At 38.4% G+C, this 22655-nt stretch overlaps 2 protein-coding genes across 4 annotated transcripts in view; both read left to right on the top strand.

The window, feature by feature from the left end:
• LOC139971203 (solute carrier organic anion transporter family member 5A1-like) overlaps positions 1-11107 on the top strand; it is a 43475-nt gene extending 32368 nt beyond the window's left edge. Inside the window, exons 5-9 of the mRNA XM_071977468.1 lie at positions 901-1102; positions 6632-6803; positions 7660-7862; positions 8137-8201; positions 8888-11107. Of these exons, the coding sequence (XP_071833569.1) occupies positions 901-1102; positions 6632-6803; positions 7660-7862; positions 8137-8201; positions 8888-9096 (851 nt within the window). The 3' untranslated portion in view covers positions 9097-11107. The remainder of the gene's footprint in view (positions 1-900; positions 1103-6631; positions 6804-7659; positions 7863-8136; positions 8202-8887) is intronic.
• A 1189-nt stretch (positions 11108-12296) lies between these two features.
• LOC139971202 (uncharacterized) lies at positions 12297-22620 on the top strand. Of its 3 annotated transcripts, none has more exons than XM_071977466.1 (6): positions 12297-12477; positions 14269-14298; positions 14904-15185; positions 15836-15910; positions 18002-18398; positions 19836-22620. In XM_071977466.1, the coding sequence occupies exons 2-6, from the start codon at positions 14283-14285 to the stop codon at positions 21805-21807; spliced, it is 2742 nt and encodes a 913-aa protein (XP_071833567.1). In that variant the 5' UTR covers positions 12297-12477; positions 14269-14282; the 3' UTR covers positions 21808-22620. The 3 variants fall into 3 exon arrangements, with proteins under 3 accessions (XP_071833567.1, XP_071833566.1, XP_071833568.1); XM_071977465.1 differs by having other exon boundaries at positions 12298-12468; positions 19836-22619; XM_071977467.1 differs by lacking the exon at positions 12297-12477 and adding an exon at positions 12495-12681.
• The last annotated feature ends 35 nt before the right edge of the window (positions 22621-22655 follow it).

Below are 22655 nucleotides of genomic sequence, written 5' to 3'. Positions count from 1 at the left end.
CATGAACCCATGACCTACATGCAGATAAACACATGATGTTTTGCGAAGGTATGAAAAATATATATGGTGTAGCCAATTCTCATTGAAGGAATTTTTCAGACTTTTAAAAAAAACCCATATAAACAAGCCGACTAACAACAGTTTCCATGATATATGATAATGCTATGGCACGTAATTAACGGTATATACGCATTCAAGGATAGTTTGTTATACCTTATGTTATGGTTATTTGTTTATCATATACATACACTTAGTTGGACTGAAACGTATACAGCTAGGTGTAGGCTGTACGTGATATATATATATATATATATATATATATATATATATATATATATATATATATATATCACGTAGTTGTTACTCCGATTTTCACGCGTTGAGCGATCATCAGACAACTATATAAAAATATATAATTTGTATGTAAACGTCACACAGTGTATTAGAACTATTACAGGTGGTTCGCCTATATGAAACTTAGATAAACAATATAAATCGATGATAGAGGGCGCCAGGGTATTCAATTTAGCCTTATATTTATATGAAATAACTGTCTAATAATTGATTTTTCGTATTTTAGATGGTGACTGAAATATTGCTCTTTAACACCAGCTGTTTGTATAAAGATAAAATAAATAAATTGTGGGGGAAAAAATCTTAGATCACGTGATTTGGAATATATATATTTTTCATGAAAACTAAAAAAAAAAAAAAAAATCTTACTTGAGCTGACTTTTACTGATCAAATATGAGCTTTGGAACAATCTCCATCTACATCCACCTCTACCCACCCCAATACCAACCCCTACACCAACACTGCCCAACCCTTCACAACCCGTCTCATAATACTTTTTACGTGGTGTCATTTAAATTGTTGTAATATGTGTTCCTCTCTCACAGGTCTTCTACTGGTACCAGCTGGGATATTGGGCAATATTATGGGTGGATACCTCGTCAACCGTTTCGCTCATGAACGAAACGACATGGCCAAAATGGTTGTTACATGTGCCGCCGTATGCCTTATCCTTAGTCCTACTTTGCTCTTCTTGGGTTGCAAAAATAATCAAGTTTCCTGTCTGACGAGCCTTGATGATAAGAACAGGTAACTAAATCTACCTATCTATAGATAGATAGATATATCTATCTATATCTGTCTGTCTGTATATCTGTCTGTCTATCTGTCTGTCTATCTGTCTGTCTGTCTATCTGTCTGCCATGTTAAAGAATCCCTAAGGCAATGGTGTTGGCAGTGTTTGCGGATGAAAGTTTCATTTCATCGGTTCAACTTGTGACGATAATTTCGACGCAAACAACATGTACGTTCTCAACATGATGGAAATGTGTAGTCATGGATAATGTACGCTAACTACAGCGGAAAGGGTTTTAGTTTCTTTGTAGGTATCAAAACAAATTGTGTTAACGTATTAAAATAACAACGCGTTATGCGGATGCCTTATACATATATGTTTAATTATAAGGGGGAAATTCAAATGATCTTTTGAGAAATTTGATATTTTCAGGGAACTTCATCGGCTAGCAGTTCACTATAGTTTAAATATTGCGACGGGCGGTATATATATATACAGTTCACATTTTAAAGGTAACATGTGCGACATGATTTGCGTTCAGTGGCATTGGTTTGTGATGTGTATCTATAGGTACAAGTGTTTGTTCGCTTGTGACGCCTTTAGTCGTAAACAAAAACAATTCACCGTAGACCTGCTAGAGTACTGGACCAATGCTGGTGAACAGATCAGTCACAGATAAGAATTCCTTCCCTATCTATTGAAAAAGAAATCAATTTGCTGCTTAACTATGTTTCGACCCCTCGAGGATCCTTTGCAGATGTAATCTAGTTGCATGTCCACAGACAAACCTGGAAGCGCAATTTTCAAAGAAACACTTTTCATCTAGTTACGTCCGTATACTATGTGTTTGATGCTGTTGACCCATGTATAGTCAAATCTCTAATTTGTACCTCCCCCTCCCCCCGCTCCCCAACCGGAAGATTTAACTTGGCTATATTTTTATTTAGCCTAATAGCAGCATGCTGCTTTATTTCAGGCGCGTATCCAGGATTTTCTAACCCGGGGGGCGCGAATTACTATCTAAGCGGAGCGCCACCATCGGTTGGCGCGGAGCGTACAAGAAAATTTCTGGTTTTGATACCCCCCAGATCACCGGAAATGACACTTCTCGGGCTTGAAAATGAGCAACCAAATGTACACTTTTGCCTGAGAACCAAGTATTTCTCAATTTTTTTCCATCCATAACCTTTTTGAAGATTGTCACCAGTCACACATCATGTTCGACCTCATTGCATGTCCTATGGATCATTGCTTTTGTAGGCGATTCTACGTCACGGCCCACAATATCCGAAAGCCCCACTTTTCAAGGTTTTAAGCCCATTATTTGTTGAGAATTGAAAATTCACATTTCTCGTGAATAAAAATCACTTGAAAACATACCCATAATGTTGCAGAAAATTCAATCTATGGACAACCAATAGGGAAAAACCTCCTTGAACCCCTAATAGACAGGTACAAATTGCACGAGTAGAGGAAAGTATGATGAAGAATGTTGGTGAGGAAATTTTGGAAAATTCCGACACAGTTAATTTCTTGGTGTAGAAATATTGCAACCTGTTATTATGGCTATTATAAAACTTGGTTGAAGGAAATGAAAAATAGCAGATATTTCCGATATCAGGTATATCGAAACCGAACACTACACACATAGGCGTAGGTCCCGTATGAGGCGGGGCTGCAGCCCCCACCCCCCGCCCCGCAACCAATTTTTTTCGGGCACCTACTGAGAGAAAACTAAATAGCAATGAATAGCTTAAAAATGATCTCCTTGGTAATTAAAATAAAGTGCTAAGATTGGTCGACATTACTACTGTAAAAGAGAGTTTGACATAAATGGATCTGTATGGTTTTTCTCCATCTACATAAGACATTTGGTTGTTTACATTAGCATCCGGCGGTATACTGTGCTACTTTCACGGACCGTATGGTAGACGATGCCATGCAATGTAATGACCGATGCTTGCTTATATGATATTGGCATCGATATGTTGAACGCGCGCTTTGCGCGCGAAAAATTGTGGCTTTTTTTCGGGCAAGTCGTTTCAGCCCCAAATCCAATTGGGCTACGCCTTCGACTACACACATAGACAGTTTTTGAGGCTGTTCATCGTGGAACAGGCATTTCAATGCTCACTGATATGATGTTATATCTGCTCTTTGCTTTACAAATTCGAACAGGCGTGTAGCGAGTAATTGCCAAGGGAGGGGCGAAGCCTGTATGCAAACTATCTAAGCGAAGCGCCACCATGAGTTGGCGCGAAGCGTACAAGAAAAATTTTGGCCGAAAATGCCTCCCAGATCGCTGGAAATGACACTTCCCAGGCCTTGTAAGTTGCACCTAAGCATTGTCTATTTTGAAATTACTAGCGATGTCATAAAGAAAATTTGCTCGGGGGGGGGCGGTCGCCCCCTTCCCGAAATGCGTCATGTTCCCGACGACCCCGTCGAGTTCAAGACCAGCCACAGTTGGTTCCATATAGCACAATTGTACAATTGTTTAAGGCGTCCATACACACACACGCGTTATGATAGACCATATATAGTATTTATATAGATTCATTAGTGAGAGAGGGGAAAACACGTCAAAAATGGAGTTGTTGGTGTAAGGGGTAGAGTGAGGCGCACACCCCCTCCGTAATCCATGATCTGTCACTGGCTACCCTGTGTATATAATAGGGATCAGCGCTTTAACTATGACTGTTCCTCTTTCTCTTCCCGAAGTCTTGGCTATCTTCTATTCCCTCCCTTTCTCCTTTTTCTCTCTTTTTTCTTCTTCTTTTCCCTTCCTTTCTCTCCTCCTTTTCTTTTTTCCCCCTCCTTTTCCCTTTTTTCTTCTCTTTTTTTCTCTCCTCTTTTTCTTACACGGGGGGGGGGCGCCCGCCCCCAACGCCCCCCCTGTATACGCACCTGTATTTGGTAGAATTATACACTATTGATGCCAGATAGCTTATTACAGTCTATCTCGAAGTCACAACCATCTTTCAACGTTGAAGCTTTTTCTAGACTGACCTTAAGGTCAACTTCACGGCCCACGCCTTTTTAGCACTTGAGCAATGTTAACTGACATCAGCAGGTGACAATGTATGAAAACTGTCGAAACATACATAATAAGCACTCAGAGGCACGAACGTGACATACAGACATGTAAGTGTCAGGGTAAGGGGACGTAGCCTATATGGTTCCGTGGATTAGTGCAAAGTATGAAATTATACGTGTGGAGTCAGTCTTACTAGTAAGCTATAAGTTTACCACGTTGTCAAATGGACTGAAATGGGGACCACTTGATCCAATCAGGCCTGACGTGAGTGGTGTGGGTCCGAAAATTCTTCCTTTTGGGGGGGGGGGGGGAGGGGGGACGGAAATATATGTACAGTAAAAGAGGAGGGGCAGGGAGGTAATTGTCCCGCAGACCGACCTGATTCACAACGCTCCTGTTTCCAATGCTACACTTCGTCCATAAAATGACGTATGATGTCGATGTAGCGGGAAAGTATGTTGTGTGGAAATGCATACTGTGCGACAATAAACCAGGTCACCAGAGAAGACCATCAACACGAATGGTCACACAAGCAGTTTGATGCCACCTATACAGCATTTACTTCTCCTGAAATGTCCTGTATGAAACACTTCAATGTTTCGAGCTATAATTATGGAAAAAAATGAATATGTAGCGAGTGGTATGGTATGGTAGATATATATTGCATAATATCTAGTAATAATGTGTATTTGTATATCTCCGAAGTTTGAACGTTTTCAAAATTAAACATTTAGCAACGAGAAAAGTGGATTGGGGGAGAAATAGTGGGTATAGCCTATGTACAATTTTGTGGAGGAGTTGATGGCGTGTGAGCTGTTGGGTGATATGTGTGTGCATTCGTGCGTGTGGGTGCGTGCGTTCGCCTTTGTATGTATGTGTGCGTTTGTTTTGCTATCTGACCGAGGACTTGAACAAAAGAATTTCAGGTCCTCGGTTGTGATTTCTACAGAATCACCACGTCCTCGGAAGAATTCTATTGTATGGGGTATTGTTAAAGTTAGGGTACATGGATTTGAACAATGGAAAATACAATGGGGTCCTCGGTCTGAATGAAACACAAACATGTGTGTGTGTTTGTGTGGCTGACACTGATGACGATGATAATACTGACCAATGGGTGGAAGCGGTGTTCATCGCAAAGATAAAGGTATATAGCAGGATACGATGTGTGCTGGAAAGTATAGTCACCGAGGAATGCACACCGCCCCCTATACCTCAGTCACACCGCATAGTAACTCCACGTGTGTCTTTTCACTTAGTTTCAAATCGATCAATGTCAGGAACAGCCATTTCCATGTACACATAAATATCAACGTATACCAACCGATAGGTCCTCGTCTTGTATTACCAACCGATATATAGCAATCCCACTGAGTTTTCTGGAAAAGTTTGTTGACACTGATCCAAATATAACCGACGGTATACTTACGTCTGTGATTAATCTCTCAGCTCTTGACTTCTCCAGTAAACCCTTTGACCCGAGACCGTCTGAAGATGATCCGTGGAGAGAAAAAAAATCAGTCGTAAAATCACCTCTGTACCATGTTTTTATTTTCTTTAAAATGACTGGATAATTTCATAATTACTTTGGGAGAGGGTTTCTGTCATCATGAATTGAAAACAGACTGTCAATTTCACAGCATGTTCTGGTTCTAATAGATTGTCTGGAATGGATGACCGAGGGGGACGGGGAAGGGGCCGGGGCAGGGGAGTGATGTGCGAGAGAATAATGAAGGGCAGAGAGAAGCCCATGTGTGGACCGATGTAAAGATGAGGGCATAGTTTGACTATAGACACTGAGTATAGGACGCTAATTTTTAGAGATATATGTAGGACTGCAGGAAATTGCAAGAAGCTTAGACGAGTTTGCTATGGAAAACTGCAATTGCTGTCAAGTAATCGAAAAGGATTAGGATCTCATTAAAACTAGCAGTCGTAACTGATAACAGAAACTACGCGTCTGTCTTCCGCTTGCAGTTCACTCAGGTGGAAGGGTAAATTGTAAGGAAGGCGAGGAGGAAGGAAGTGGGAGGAAGGGAAGTAAGGGCGATGGAGGTACTCCCCATGAAATACATGAGTATAATAAAAACAATGAGTTTGAAAATGGTACGTTACATTTTCACTCTAAGAACTCCCAACGTCCACCCCTTCGCACATGAACTGAAAACAAAGACGTCTTGTGGATACAATCCTGTAAACAATGGTCGTTTTTCAATTTTTGTTTGTGCCTGAAAAGTTGGTCTTTGCATGTCATGATGGTGTTTGTATTCTATATATTTATTAATAAAATCTGTGAATCTGTGATAAATAGTATATGCATTAACCCGATTCATATGTAATGTCCAATATTTCTACGCTGAAATATCAAAATCAAGATAACGTGCAAAACTACAACTAGAACTCAGAGTTTAACAGACATTTTGTCGGTGAAGTCTACATCGGGCTATCAGTGTGACAAGAAAACCACTTTAAGAATCCTACTTTTTTGTAATTTTTCCATTTCCAGTACTCAGACACCTTGCGTACCGCAGCTGACTTCTCCGTGCAATGTCCAATGTCAATGTCCAGTGATTTACGACCCTATCTGCAACGAAGATAGCCAAGTTACATATGTCTCTCCCTGTCATGCTGGGTGTACGGAATCATATACAGCTGTAGTCAATGGAAGAAATAAAACGGTCAGTTTGTACAAAATTACAATATTATGCGGGAAAGTCATCTAAGATAGAACCTGAGCACGTTGAAACCTCAAAACGATGTTGACTGTGTTGATACTATTTTAGCCCACTCTCAGCCCATTCTCAGCCCACTCTCAGCCCACTCTTAGCCTCCATGCACTCTCAGTTTTCACTGGGTTGTGGGTCCATGATAACTTGTCGAGAGCATACTGTAGGTCATAAACACAACATGGACAGAAATAGAATAGATGTGCTGATTATGTATATTCCAAAGATATAACCCTTAACATCAAAAAGTTATCGTTCCAAGCAACTATATATAAAGTCACAATCTGTTCATGGGGAGGGGTGGTCGTAAGCGGATTTTGAAATTATCATAACAGCTGGGGAAGGGGATGGTGACATGTTGGACTCTGACTTCCTAGCTACTTGTTTGCCCTTTGAGATCAATTCGAAAAAGAGTTATACGGTAATTTGCCGTTTAGGCCTCCTTGTTGCTCTTTATACTAAAGTTGGTTGTCATAAATTAAAATCTAGATTCCCCTCTCTTTGAGTCATGTTATGTATCTCTTTATTCAATCATCATGTCACTCATTCTTCCTTCCAGTCACTTATTCATTCATTCATGCACCCAGTCACTCATTCATTCATCCAATCACTTATTCATTCATTCATCCATCCATGTAATCGATCCAAACATACATTCATTCATCCATCCAGGCAATCATTCTTTCATCTAGTCCCTCGTTCATGCTTTCATTCATGTATCCATCGATCCATACATTCATTCATGCAGTCATTCATTCATTCATCTACATTCATTCATCGTCTCCCTTTTTTGTCTACTATTCTTTAGGTCTACAGAAATTGTGCATGTGTTACCCACGAAAAAAATGCATTATCCCCCACGTCAGGGTCCGCCATCCAGTTTCAATATGACGCAGTGGAGGGTGAATGCTACACTAACTGCGTCCTCATCGTTCCATTTGTGATTGTCATTGTAGCAGTTCTAACCGCTGGGATTATGTGCGCTAATCCTGTCATTCTCCTGGAAATTAGGTAAGTATAAAGCCGAGAGGGTCAATATTGATATGTTTGGAATCATTCAAGTTTCCCCCTAAATCTTAGAAGGTTGCCGTTCCTTTGTGTATGTGCTTAACACTTCTTGTTAAGTTGTTTCTTCTTCTGCAGCAAAATGGTTTTTATGTTTTTAGTTGCCGTATATAAGCCATTCTTACAATGTACACATGACAATGTGCGTTTCAGTATACTAGAAGCATAATTTGGAAAGATTTCTTTTCATGAATTTTAATATTATCTTTATTTTTGACAGGTCCGTAGAGCCAAGAGATCGATCGATGACTATCGCAGTTGGAAATTTTCTTGGAAAAATCTTCGGTGGGTCTGATGTTATAACTTTATGGTTACAACACAATGTCACTTAGTAACGCTTATGCAAGAATATCTTACCCAGATGACGTCACATACCATGCACATACCGTGACACACCTCTGGGGTTAAAGATCATCAGTACCGGCCCATACATATGAATACGCTTAAATTTGCTAGAAAGTTTTCAAACGTATACTTTCCTAAAGGCCGCATTGATCATGTGAATTGTTCCCTGACATTGAGGATTGTTAGAATTAGACAATTAAAATACCACATTGTGGATGATTACTTACAGTATACATATGTTTGTTGAAATTTGAGCATGATTCAACAATAACTGATATTCTAGCATATTTGGGGGCAAACTGATGAGACAAGTAAAGTCGGTCAAAAAACATTACGTTCAATCGACCATAGCTCGGGTTAGGGACAAGATATTGATATCAATGGATATCAACTATAACAGTGTAGAATATTTTTTATCTTAATGCAAGGTTTACATTTTGTGAAGGCGGGTGAGGGGAGGGGTCACCAGAATATCCCTCGAATGAATGTGCAAATAGGAAACATTATGTTATTCATTTCACTCTTATCTTAAACTAATTCTTTCAAACATTTGTCTGCTACAATTATATCTGCATAATTAATCCTTAAATTTAATTTATTTTTTATATCATTTGATCTTATTTCAGGTTACATCCCGGGTCCTTTGTACTATGGTGCAATCATAGACACAGCTTGTTTACTCTTCCAGAAATCATGTGACGAGACAGGGAATTGTTTGCGATACGATGTCGTCGCATTACGGCATGCCTTTAGTGGTATCAGTGTTGCTCTACAGTATGTTGGTATATTCTTCATCTTTATCGCATTTTATTCCATTAAATACCGATCAGGATGAACAAACCTGTTTGATTCATAGGCGAGTAACCACTATCTGCAGAGTTGGTTTCAATTTCATTTTTTTTTTACAGTTTAATTTTGATTTAAAGGAGACAAGTAAGTAAGTAAGTATAACTTTATATATCCCAGAGGGAAACAATAATTATGGTTGGTGTTTTTTTTTCATTATAAATATGATTATTAAACAGCGTACCCATAGGCGTAGGAGCCTAATTTGATTTGGGGGGGGGGGGGGGCTGTAACGACTTGCCCGAAAAATATAACCACAATTTTTCGCGCGCCCAACATCCTAATGTGCATATCATATAGGCATTCATCGGTTATTACATCGCATGCAAATAACCGATAAATGCCTATGATATGCGCAGTAAGATGTTGAACGCACGCGAAGCGCGTGAAAAATTTTGATTATATTTTCCGTGTTATTACCCTTCCATATTGGTTATAATTATTGGGGAAGTCGTTACAATAATAACGATAATAATAATATCAGTTTAACCATTGAAAAACACATTGCAAATTATTCTTCTTTCAGTAGGTGCCCGAAAATTCTCAGCATATTGCCCGAATTTTCACACAAAAAAAATTGAAAAACACAATGCAAATTTTTCTTTTTTCAGTGGGTGCCCGAAAAATTCTCAGCATCTTGCCCGAATTTTCACCCAAAATTTGGTTGGGGGGCTGCAGCCTCCCCAGCCCCCCGCCTCCTACGCCTATGAGCGTACCCAGAACGACGAGAAGTTTCAAAAATGTATCCTATAGTTAACGTTTTTCGTTGACTGGAGATAATAGTTAGGTGCATGGGTGAAATATCCATCATTTACTTGCAGGAACTTAAGGTTACCAGTGACGAAGTTAGATTCAACCTGTGACGTCACAAGAGAGATATGAAAGATTATGACGCCAGGTGGTTTGTTTGTCAGTCCGAAAAACGGCGGACCATGATTTTCGCCGTCTTAAGTTACTGTGACAAATGCAAGGACCCCCCCCCCCCCCCATCCCAACCAGGCTCAACCTTTCCTTCATATATTTTCTCAAAGAAAGGGTGTGTGTGTGTCATGTGTGTGTGTGTTTGTGGTGTTGGAGGATGGGGTGGTGTTAGAAACTATATTTAGAAATATTTTAAATATATTTGACTCAGTCCATTGTATATGATTTGTGACGTCACAAACAGTGACATAATTTCAAAACTGTCTTTGTCTTTTGTCGTCTTTCTTTAATAGAAAATAGGATTTCTTCAAACTTTAATCCACTTTCTATAAGTTTGATGAAATCACTGGATCATCAATGGATCATTATACCTTTCTAACATAAAATAACATACAGTTGAATGGACTTTAAATATTTAACAATCATTTTAATCTTAAAAGGAAACAAAATCAGTTGTTGCTGTTGTAGCATACGGTGGCTCTGAAAGGACGGTAAAATAAAACTGTAATTTTGATTTAGCAATTTATTTTCTTTTTCTTTCCACGTCGCTCCAGAGCCACCGTAGTAGCCCATGTATATGACATGGTGAACTTTTGCGTAGTGTACTCACCTACGCTAACGTGAATAACATGTAAAATATTTCATATATCATGAACGGGAGTTAGAGTTGGATCAAGAAGTTTCAACCCGCTCTGTAATCATTTCGTTTTTCAATTTCATACTTTGTTTTAGGCGAATACTTTGCAACTCTAAAAGTACCATCATATCCAGAAAAACTTCCAAATTTTGAATAGGTATCAACAATGCTCGTATTTTTAGATGGCTTATTTTCATGAAAAATTTCAACCAAAAGAGTTTAAACTGCAGAATATTGAATAAAAACCGAAATATGGGTATTTCTTCTATATATATTTAGTTTTAAGTTGTACTTTCTACTTCATTAGTTAAAGAAAAAGAGAGCGATATTATATTTTTTTCCTTCTGTTACAATTTTGTGCAAGCCCTATATAATCATATTTTTCTACAAACGTGATATTCGGATTTTCGAAAATATAATAAATATTCAGAACTTATAACAATGTTGTGTTGCGTATTCATTTGTTGGTCAGTTTTATTTTTAATTTCGCCCCATGACACATGTTGAGATTTTGCCTCAACAAATATACCTCGGCTACGATTTCATAGATTGACGATCATTTGTGAAAGTGTACTTAAAGGGAAGGCCTGGGTCAGGGGTTGGCCTGGGTCAGGCGTTTTACAGCCCATGCCAGGTAGGCTAAGAATTTGATGGTCACGAAATGAGTAAAAGAATTGTTGCTATTTACGCGACTCACCCAGCGGAACCAAACAGTACTACGATTCTCACAGAAAACTAGACGACAGCAGTAAACAACACTACCCCCCCTCTCTCCCCTACCCTACCCAAATAATCTAATCAACAGAATCTACCGTAAACCATTGACGCCAAATATAATCGTCCCCAAGAAGAAAAAGTCCGCTTTAGTGATAATTTGCTGCAAGAATATGTTGCCACTCGTAGTGAGGGCTTTTAACTGAAACATTTTTTCCTGGGGATGACCATGATAATTGGAGATTTTGCAAACTTGAATTCTCTCGCAACTAAGGCTGCCACCTCAACAAGTCTATTAAAAGAATAGTCCAGGTCAAAATTTCTTTTTGATATTTTAAAGAGAAACATATTCTAAGCATTCTAGTGAAATTTTTATTCAATTCCTATGCACCGTTTTTGAGATATTGACAGTTGAATTTATCTGATATTCTACCAAAAGTGAACTTGAAGCAAACAGGTGTGATATCATAGTTTCACACTGACAAATAATGTTTTGTTTTTTCTTTATTTTTCAGTCTATTGATTTGATCTTGGACTGGATAAGGTTACTAGTTTGTCTAAAGGGAATGTGAAGTTTATAAAGTACCAATATCTATGTTACATTCACATTATGGATGCATCCAATTGTGGAGTATGGAAATTAGACGTAAATTGTAAAAACAAAACATTATTTATCAGTGTGCAACAATGACGTCACACCTGTTTGCTCTAAGTTCACTTTTGGTACGAAAGGAGGCAACTTCAACTGCCAATAACTCAAAACGGTTCATTGGAATTGAATGCAAATTTCACCAGAATGCTTAGATTATGTTCCTCTTTAAAATATCAAAAATGAGTTTTGGCCTGGACTAATCTTTTCAGCCGAGGTACGGGTATGCTCAGTACCATATTTCTTTGGCTCAGTACGCAGTTACAAACGTCGTCTGCTAGCTGCATATGTCAACACAATATCCATAGGTCAAATATCAGCGACACTGGCGATACGTTACAGTACAGAATACATCCCAGTACCGGGAAATACACATTGTCTAAGTTGAGTAGAAATGTTCCGACCATCGCTTACGAGCTGAAGTTGTCATCACTTTGAAAGTTAGTTTGGCGAGTATTCACCCTACTGCACACAATTAAACATTCAGTTATGTCTTTGCATTCCTACTTTACATACACCTAACACGTAACAGACAATTCTTCAGCAGTCTAGAAACGTTAGGTTAGGACCGTTACTTACATTATCTTAGGCTAAACCCATCGCCTAAGCTCAACTTGTCTACGTTAGTGGGTTAGCCATTTAGGCCTCACATAGTAAGTAGCGCTACTCGTAACATAGCTGAGGACGTGCGTTTTAGGAACGTTAGCGTAATCTAATATATTTACTTCTACATTGTTCGGGTAATGAAGATTGGAGGTACAAACCTTGTGCTCAAAACTAGTTTATACATTGCTTTAAAACATTCCTCCTACAACTTAGGCCCAACATAAGTTAGAGATGATACCAAAAACTTACCGCAAATCTATCACTTAAAGATGGAGTGATAACAATTATATTTGGACTGTCATTTTAAAATTGTCAATGTGATCAGTGGGAATAGCCTTGTCAAAGCTTACAATAATCTGTTACTTCTAGAACATCTGAGCGTTTAGTACCTCACATATCAATGATCATGTACACAATTTTATCAGCACCCACAGTAATCCTAGTTTGCCCGGTTTGAGTTTGCTTTATTTGGATATATCTTATTTGTTTTAATATATTTGATCATTTCAGGTGCCTTTTCATATTTATTTTTTACTCTTTACTGAAAACATACGCTTAAATTAAGTATGAATATATACTCTACTAACATTCCATTAGATTTTCTAGTGAACCTGCTATCTTGTAAGCACAACTGTTTTGTACATTTGACTGACTGCATGAATCTCGTGATTGGAATGCTTTATACCATAACATAATCTCTCTTCACATGAGTACACAACATTTATGAGAAAGATTGCATCAAACGAACCCACAGATAACCTTTGGGCAGGAGGAAATATAAACATTCTTATGAGGGGGATGCGTATTGGAGGAAAGATGTATTACAATAGCCACTGCTGCTGAATTGCAATATTTGACCTATCTCCTGTAGTTATCCCCCAAATATTTCTTAACTGCATTTTTAAATATTCTACCCTTCTAAAGGAGCACCTCTTTTAGCTAATCAGACTAGAGACTTGCTTGTAAAGGTTAGAAATTAGGAGCAATATTCAATTTTGATCTTGTATACTTCATTAACACTTTAAATACTTGCAGTTTATGAAGTTTGCCTATAAAGTAAAGAACAGTTAAAATTAAGGATATGTTTAGAAACACTGACCTTCCTTTCCTATTCCTACCGACTTTATCAATTTTCATAGAGTGTTTTTTTGAAGTTCTATCAACAAATTATTCTCAGTACCTTTTCACCCTCCAACTTCTTTCAGTCTTCACAATGCAATTCAAAACTTATATAAGAGCTTGTTAAGTACATCAAAATGGCCTAAGTATTTTGAGATCATCGAACTTCTGCTGTTTTGCAACTTGTTTGTCATTATTTAACATCACAAGCCCAGCCTACATTGGTAGTTAGACTCCATGGAGAATTGTTTCCTACTATTTGGATTAGTCTATTCAATTGTAACATGTCACATGATCAGATGTGTTGTGTCATGTCTGTGACAGATTTTGTCGATGTCATCCCCTCCCAAACCCACCCTAGATCTATGTTGATGTTTCATTGTCAGTGTCGGGCTCTAGCATAATGTTATAGCCTATTAAGCGGTATGATCATGTTCCAAGGGATGCTTAAATGTTATATGCCTGGAAAACTAGATTTAATGCACAGATTATTCTGTTGTTTTGTTTTATTACAGAATGCAGCACACAAATGGAGCCACAGGAAGGTACAGTTTTATCCTTCTTCAAATAGCCATTGGACTGTGTGTATAGCTGTGTGAAGTATATATTACAATAACAGTCAGCCTTAAAAGCAGTAATGTTTTAATCACAGTAAGCAATCACATAAACATGTCAGGAAAATTGAATGGCTTGTTGCTTCCACTTCTTACAGGTGACCATCTTCTTAAAACATTTTCAGTTCACATTGGATTTGTTTTTCAAAGTTTGGAATAAACATTTGAGGTGGGCATCTTGTATTGAATCATAACTCTTTGTCACACTGGGCAAGCTATGTCATCATACCTCAAATATAATTGAATATTACTGAATCTGTCTAAGAGATGTTTGTAACCAGAATCATATGGCTGTTTCTATTACCAAGTCTAATATATACCATATAACCCAAAGTGGAAAAGTTTGTCCCACAAAATGCAACATCAGTTCTCCATTTGATTTTCATCTTCTATGGTGCGATTTGGGTGGACTAAATTAACATGATACGTTCAGTTGCCTAACTTTTCCTTTATAGCTTGTGCAAGGTATCTTTGCTGTTTTGTTGACGAATGCCAAAGCAACTTGTTTAGAGAAGTATCGTTCTCATTTCCTGCAGAAAATGAAATCACTGTAGCAGTGGAAGCTTTGAGAGATTTAAGAAGTCAGAATAACGAAGGATTAGACTCTTCAACCACAGATAGAAAGTTTGTACCTACAAAAGAGAAGGCTAGTGTACCTACAACAGAGAAGGCTAGTGCATTGGCTTCTGTGCCTACAACAGAGAAGGCGAATGCACTGGCTTCTGTATCAGATCATAGAGATGTTATTGTGCCTGGAGTCTCATCACAGACTGTTAGCAAAGACACAACCACCACAGGGGAAGTCTCTGGTCAAGCAGGTAAGTTTGAAGATATGTCGCATAACTGCCATACAATAGGATATTGTAATGCATACTTAAAGCGAGTGCTTTTGTTATGCAAGGTAACATTTACTCTTGTCAGGTAGACATACTTGATCTTGAAGTATGTTAGTTATTATGTTTCTGTCAGAGGCTTTGAGTTTGCTTATATATATATATATATATATATATATATATATATATATATATATATATATATATATATATATATATATATATATATATATAAATATATATATATATATATATATATATATATATATATATATTAGGGAAGAAGGCACCCAAGGAGCAAATCAGCCTATTCTCTGCAACAAGACGTTCATAATTAGAACCTCTGCAATCCATAGCTGCTGTGACCGAAAAATGACTGATATTACATGCAAGGGAGGGTTAAAGTGAGCAGCGATAGGGAAACCGGGTAAATTCTTGTTAATGGAGCAAAAGTTCGGTGAAGCGGTTAGCAGACTTGTTTGCGTCTTGTTAGTTGTATTCTTGACAACAGTTTGACAACAATTTGAAACAGATGACATTGCCAAAATTTATTTGAATCTTGTTGTCATTTTTGAAGGTTTGAGACTCAGAAGCTTAATCAGCACAATTGCTATTCATTCTGTTTCTGTCAACAGTGTCAGATGGCAGTGGAAAGAAACGTAAAATTGTGGCCAAGAATGCTCTTCATAATACAACAAAGACTCTGAAAGGTTAGTCCTTTAGAAAGCTATAAGATACGGTAATAAAATTATTGTGTGATTAAACACTAAGGAAATAAAAGTGCTCACCTAGAGTTGAAAATATGTTATGGGCAAAGATGCAACATGGCATAGTTTTAAGTTATTCTGGAAGCTCTGAAGTTTTCAACATAATCACATGACTTTTGAATTTCTGTTGATCTTTGTGTGAAGCAAAGCAATTATTTTGATATAGGGTCATTGGGATGAATTATGTGAGGAGTTAATGTGATCATCATCTCAGCATTAAAAGGAGTATCAATGACCTTAAAGGATGACATAGTCCAAGAAATAAAAACAATTCGATAGCTAGGTTATGCTGTATCGCCTGAAACCCCTCCGTCCCTAATGGTACATTGAAGATGACTATGGCACCTCAGTGCTGGCCTAAATGTTCAATATGTATGTATTGTATGTATTTTAGATCCTCCTGCTAGCAGGAACTCGCGAAGAAGCCACAATGGCTTATCAAAGCCGCAAGCTGACCAAAGTCAGTCTCTTACATTCATATTTAACGTCCATGATTATGACTTGTCAATTGTCAACAACTCTGTAACTGGACAACATACATTAATCTTGGAGTGACTCGAATATTAAATCCATTGTTTATAAATCATGTAACAAAACTCTTGGAGAACATGTTCTTGTAACTTGTGTGAACAGAGCGCCATCGGATGACTTTCAACACCATTGGTCCCGGACCAATTTGTAACGTATTGTAAAATGTTGTTTCAGGCCATTTGAAGAAACTCTTATGGGTTCCCATTTAGTTTTGTGTTGCATCTGAGGATCTGAGCTAATGCTGTGTGTATAGACTAACTAATGCAGCCACTATTTAAATTTAAAGGATCATTTCTCCCAAAAAAAAGTGGTTTCGAAATACAACCTGGACTGCTAGAAGCTGTCTACATCATATTAAAATTAAGTTTGTCTCTAAAGTAATCTTTAAACATCTAGTTTAATGGTGAATGTCGTAAATCCAACAGTTAAAACAGATATAGACAGATGAACAGCACAAATTTGTGTTGATAATATTGGTAGGCCTGTAACATGACAGAATCAAAATTCTGCTTAGTATCATTCTTAAAGACAATTGGTGTGTTGCATTGCATAACGATGTATGTAGCCTAGCCTACTTCGCATGGAAGAATTGGGGCCTGAAGCTTTTACTATGAATAATCCATATCTACTGAGAATAATAATCCGCTACTTTCTTGGGTACCGTGAGATAAAATAATCATAGAGTTTGTAGAGACTATTGCTCTAAGTATTAAATTGAGTGAATATTGTGGGTATCGGGAAGTGAAATGCTGTCAAGAAACTCAATTGATTGTATTAAACATTCTAGTGGTTTGATACATGTTGATATGAACATGAGCATTTTGCAGACATGTTATTGTGAATTTATGTGCAAGTGCTGATATACTGTATGCAGCAAGATCATCCTTACTTGATCAGCTTTTTATATCGGGATATAATTATAATACACATTCACAACATTAATTGTAAACAAACCCCAGCCCGCTCTATTGTATTGCGTACTCGACCAATCCATCAGGATTCACATACCTACATACACACTTATAACACAGCTCACTTAAGATAATTATAACAAGGAAAATACATTGGTGTGGGAGTAAAAAGAAATGATAACAAGGCCGAAAATATGAGTATGATTAATGTGACAGAGTATTAACGAGGCACTAGTACATTATTTCTTCTTTCACCGAGCTCTAGTTGTGTGGTGTACAGAAAATTGTACTAGACTTTGAGTACTGATCTAAGTACTGCAAGCCGGGTAGAATAGTTATAGCAGAGACCACATGTAGTATGGTTTGTTGGTCTGTTAGAATCCTGGCAGTGGAGAGAAAGCTAGCTACCTCAGAAGCTTTGCTTTCAAATTTTGAAATTTGCAGTAAAATTGGGATAAATTTGCTACAAAGGCAGCGATTTGCTCATCGTTTCATGCTGATATCAAATCTATAGCACGTTGCTTTACAGGACTTATCACAGTCTGTGCCAAGCATAAGTTTCCAGCTTTGTTTTTCTCTGTTTTTTTATCAGGATTGTCCCTTCCATCAAATCTGCAAACTGTTTCTTTAGCCTTTCCTCTGCGGGATTCACAAAAGAAGCGAATACTGCTCCCCAAACCGACTGCAAGTTCTAACGTTGTCAGCATTCCATTGTCGTCCATAATAAGCCAGACCATAGGCGTGCCACAAGGAGTCCATTCCAAGAGCAGAGATGCCCCAGTGTCAGTTGAGGATACTCTCCACGGCAACCGAGAGAAGGAGATGAAAACAAAGAAAAGCAGGGAGAGGAGCTTTGCTTGCTTAAGATGCAGCACAAAGACCACAACTAGGCAAGCGTTATGGAAACATAAGAGAAGGTTCCATTCTCATGAACCACAGGAAGGAAAAACTGCTGAACGTGTGTCCTGCGATGAGTGCGATGCTTTCTGGTAGGTCTCTATCCTTTATACAACACAGACATCAAAATTGTACATCAAGGTGTTACATACTGCATACTTCTTGCATAATACTGCATAAACATTTCGATTCCTTGCCAAAGGCAAAAGGAATGTTTGTGATGGTAATAGTGTGTGTATGTGGGGGTATATATGTGTCTTTTGTAAACACTGTACTTTCAATCATGGTATGTGGATCTCATCATCTGCCATATTGAGTACAAGAACCCTTCGTTCTATTTAATTGTATGTAGGTTACAGGTGTTTCAAACAAGAGGTGGTGCTGTTAAAAGAAATATTGAATGCTGACTTTCATGACTTTTTTCTTGTACTTTCAACCTTGTAAACCTTGAATTAGACTCATCATCCATTGAAGGAACTTGGTTCTGAAAGCATCTTAATTAAAGCTTCATTCCAGTGGCCTATGATGTAACACTTATAGGGAAGACTATTCTACGTTGCTAGGGGAAATGCCACGTGAAGGCAACATATTTCTCGCTAGATAAACCCTTTAATACTCAGTGAAATGGATCACAATTAGGTGGTCAGTAATGTTTTGAGAAGCTTCATTTCTCTTGTATGATATTTGGTTGATCTGGTTAAAGTGGAATGTTCCCTTAGCTGTCAGTGTACACTGACTTCAAAGCTTTTTCAAAGTGCTATATAACCTTTCAGGAATGTTCTTTTCTTCTTCTTTCTCGGAACGTTTTGCATTATAAAGAGCGGAAAACATTTCCAACTCATTCACCAAGATGATGTAACTCTATCTGCTGTGGCCAGATATGCATAACTCTTCATAAAATTTAGAAATTCATATCTTTAAGATTAAACTTGCTTTCAAGGATTTCACCTCAACCTTCAAGTGTAACCAAATTTCAACATTATTCTGAAACCCAATGCTGACCACCAGGTTGTTGTTTAAAATGTAAGAGAAATTACGTAGAGATACCTTCATGTATAGAAAAAGTAATTGGAGGACCTGCAAGGCGTTTGAAGCCTCCCACCCCTCTCCCACCCCTTTTCCATTGGGTCAAACCTTTCCCCCAATAAATAAACGTTAACTATCTAGTAAGTACTATACATCCCTTCTTCAATGAATCACAGATAAGAACTACACTGTCTTAGATGTTAACCAATGGGGACCTGTATAACACGTATATTGATAGTTAAATTTTCTATCCCTATCCATTCAAAGTAAGTAAAATGGAAATGTAACTTCTTGTCTTCAATAGAGGCATATCATAGTTGGTTGCTACTAAAGTAGTAAAATCAAACTATGTCAAATTTAAACACTCAGTTCATTGTTTCTTTCAGTCCAGTTGATCAAATACAACCTGAACAAACTTTCACAGAGGTTTTGTTTTGCAATCATGTACTTGTAAAATTCCTACATTGAAGAAGTGATTGATTTAAATCTCTTCTCATTTTCAGTTGCAAAACCTTGAAGGAATTATTAGTACACTACAACAAAGCTCATGGAAAGAAACTGAGGGTTCTCTGCAAGGAGTTTGCTTCCAAGAGAGACTTTGAAGAATGGAAAAAGCAAACGGAGAAGTTGTGCGGCTCTTGGTTTGTATTGTCCAACGGGAAGAAAGTCTACGAGAACCATACGACCAGATACTATTACTGTAATAAGTCTGGCTTCTCCAAAGGGAAAGGAATAAGAACTTCGAGACGTGCCGCCAAAATTGAAGGTAAATGTTGTGCTTACATGAGGAAGAAGCAGGACAGAAATACTGGTCAGGTGACAGTAGAGTATTCATTGGATCATATCGGACATATCACAAAATTAGATCTGTCCCTCCTTCCCCAGGACATCAGCGACGTAATCAAAAAGTGGCATTCTAGCGGCGCCGACGTCGATACCGCGGTGAGTGAAATATACGCCAAGGCTACGGGTTTGGTTCCTGCCACAAGGCACCTTCCAGAAAGTCTAGCGTATCTCAAGCAGAAACACATACCAAAGGATCAGCTAGAGAGAGATGTACTGACTAGAATGGTGACAGAGCTGAGGAGCAGAAAAGATAATCCGGTCCTCATTTACAAACCGGAAGGAGACGTTGAATATGAGATGAGCAGCGAGGACTTTGTAATAGGAATACAAACACAATTTCAGAGAGAACTGCTCAAAAAACATGCTAATAAGATGATTTGTTCTCACATTAGCCAAGGCAACGAATCTTTCTTAATGACCCTGCTAGTCGTTGATAAGGATAGCAATGATGTCATACCAGTATGTTGGCTGCTCGGAAGTGTCCAAGAAGACAGACTTTTCCGACCCTTCTTGGAGGCTCTGAGAGCAAAGTGTGGTAATATAGAAACAGACCTCTTTGTTACCAATCTCAGTAGCGCTTTGTACCACGTTTGGGCCGACACGTTTTCTAAACCGTGGAGGAAACTCGACTGCTCGTGGCACGTGGATGAAGACTGGAGGAGCAATTTAAAAATTTACATTCCTGACAGGGAAAACCAATTGATCGTCTATGCCTACCTCAAGGCATTGCAGTACGAAGGCGATGAAATTCACTTTCGGAAAATTTTACAAGAATTCATGGCATTCCTTGGGGAGGCATCCTCTGAATTTAAATGTTACTTCAGTAAAAATTACCTGCAAGGAGACAGGTGTTCCCATTGGGCCCTTTGCTTCCGCAAGGGGCTGTCTTACGAGAATCACCTGGATGGAGCCCTCTATGAAGCTATCAGAAATGTCATGTTACAAAGTTTGCAATATCTAAAAACAGCAGACCTGTTGCTTGCTCTGTTGAAAGTTTCATGGGATATATCGGCAAGCCATTTTGCCAGACACCCAAAGAAGGGTAAGGGTAACCAGACAGCCAGAGAGATGAAATCTCATCATTCAAGGTCTGCTGCGATTCACAGCGATCACTTCACCATAGGAGATGGAGAATGGAGCGTCTCATCTTCTTCCGATCACTCTGTCAACTTCCTTGTAAGGAAAGTTCCCGGGACCTGTCACTGCAAGTCACGATGTGAAGTCTGTGGAGTATGTGTCCACATGTACTCTTGTTGTTGCTTTGACTTCTTGTTGGGTTATTCAGGGTGTGAACACATACATACAATACAGATGGCCAACGAAGGAGGTGCCACCCTAATTGAAGACTCATCCTCGGTAGTCGTATCGCAGGAAGGTGGAGAAACAAGAGCTTCCTTACAACATGTTCTACAAAATGATGAAGGTAATAGTGAACACTCGCTTCAAAAAGAAGTCTTGAAAAAGCTTAAGGAGCTAGAGAAATGCCTTAAGAATATCTCAGAAGATGATATTTTACACAAAATTCATAGTCAGATAAACGTAGCGTTAGTTACAGCTGGAGAGTCTCAGGAGCTTGATCAGACTGCAGTCAGCCTAATTCCTAACGTCTTGAATTCATTGGATCAGTAATTTCTGGCAGACTGTTTTAAAGGATGACTTCAGGCACAATTTGGAGGCTGTTAATGCTGTGAGTCCAGGTTGTACTTCTATACCATTTTTAATGTTCGAGAAAATGATCCTTTAGACATTGAAGTTCATCAAGTAAAGGCATTGAAGACTCGCCCCAAACCGTGTGCGGCCATCTGAAAAAGTTAACTTTGACGTTTTGTTTGTGTCGCTACAAAATGCATACAGTAATGAAACGTGATACCTTAATTGTTGTCTATAGCTGGACCTGAGATGTCCATCGCTGTATTGTTTGTATACTGTGCTGTGGGTATTGACCGCAGCTATATGTACCGACTGTACACTAGTGTCTAATTACCGACGGTAGCAAGCTGTGTGTGTATTTTCTGGGATCGATGGGGGTGTCTAACACTTCTGTTACACCTCATTTGAAACTAGGTCAAATTACCGGCATTAGACGTTTCTTTTGCGCGAGTCTTCACACCCTTTAAAGTGGCTGACTTCTTAGGCTAACATGTGTACGATAAGGTCAGTTCCTTGAGATGCAACACAAAAGTCAATTGGCAAACATGATATTTTTGTGGCCACAAATAACTGATATAGTTATGATGCATTACAACTTTGTTACCTACGAATGGTGTTGAGTGTCACCCAATGGTGCTCTGTTGTTCATGTTTTGGGCCGAGTTACTATAGTTGATCAGACATTGGATTAACGTTAACCTTTAGTCCTGCTCTGAGGAATTCACGTCATCATTTATTTAACCTAAAAGCAGCAGTTCAGAAATTTACCATATTTTATTGGTGAATATCTTGAAAAAAAGAATAGATATAGAAAAAAACTAACCACTC

This window comes from Apostichopus japonicus, chromosome 8, assembly GCF_037975245.1.
Source record: "Apostichopus japonicus isolate 1M-3 chromosome 8, ASM3797524v1, whole genome shotgun sequence".
In the NCBI taxonomy this organism is placed as follows: Eukaryota; Metazoa; Echinodermata; class Holothuroidea; order Aspidochirotida; family Stichopodidae; genus Apostichopus; species Apostichopus japonicus.
The sequence above is the reverse complement of the archived record's forward strand: the minus strand, read 5'-3'. Positions and strand labels throughout refer to the sequence as shown.

What these genes read in the sequence shown, in the direction of transcription:
- LOC139971202 (XM_071977466.1), top strand. An exon ending in GGAAGTCTCTGGTCAAGCAG is followed by an intron (nt 15,186 to 15,835) that starts GTAAGTTTGAAG and finishes TTCTGTCAACAG; the next exon opens with TGTCAGATGGCAGTGGAAAG. An exon ending in GATGAGTGCGATGCTTTCTG is followed by an intron (nt 18,399 to 19,835) that starts GTAGGTCTCTAT and finishes TCTCATTTTCAG; the next exon opens with TTGCAAAACCTTGAAGGAAT.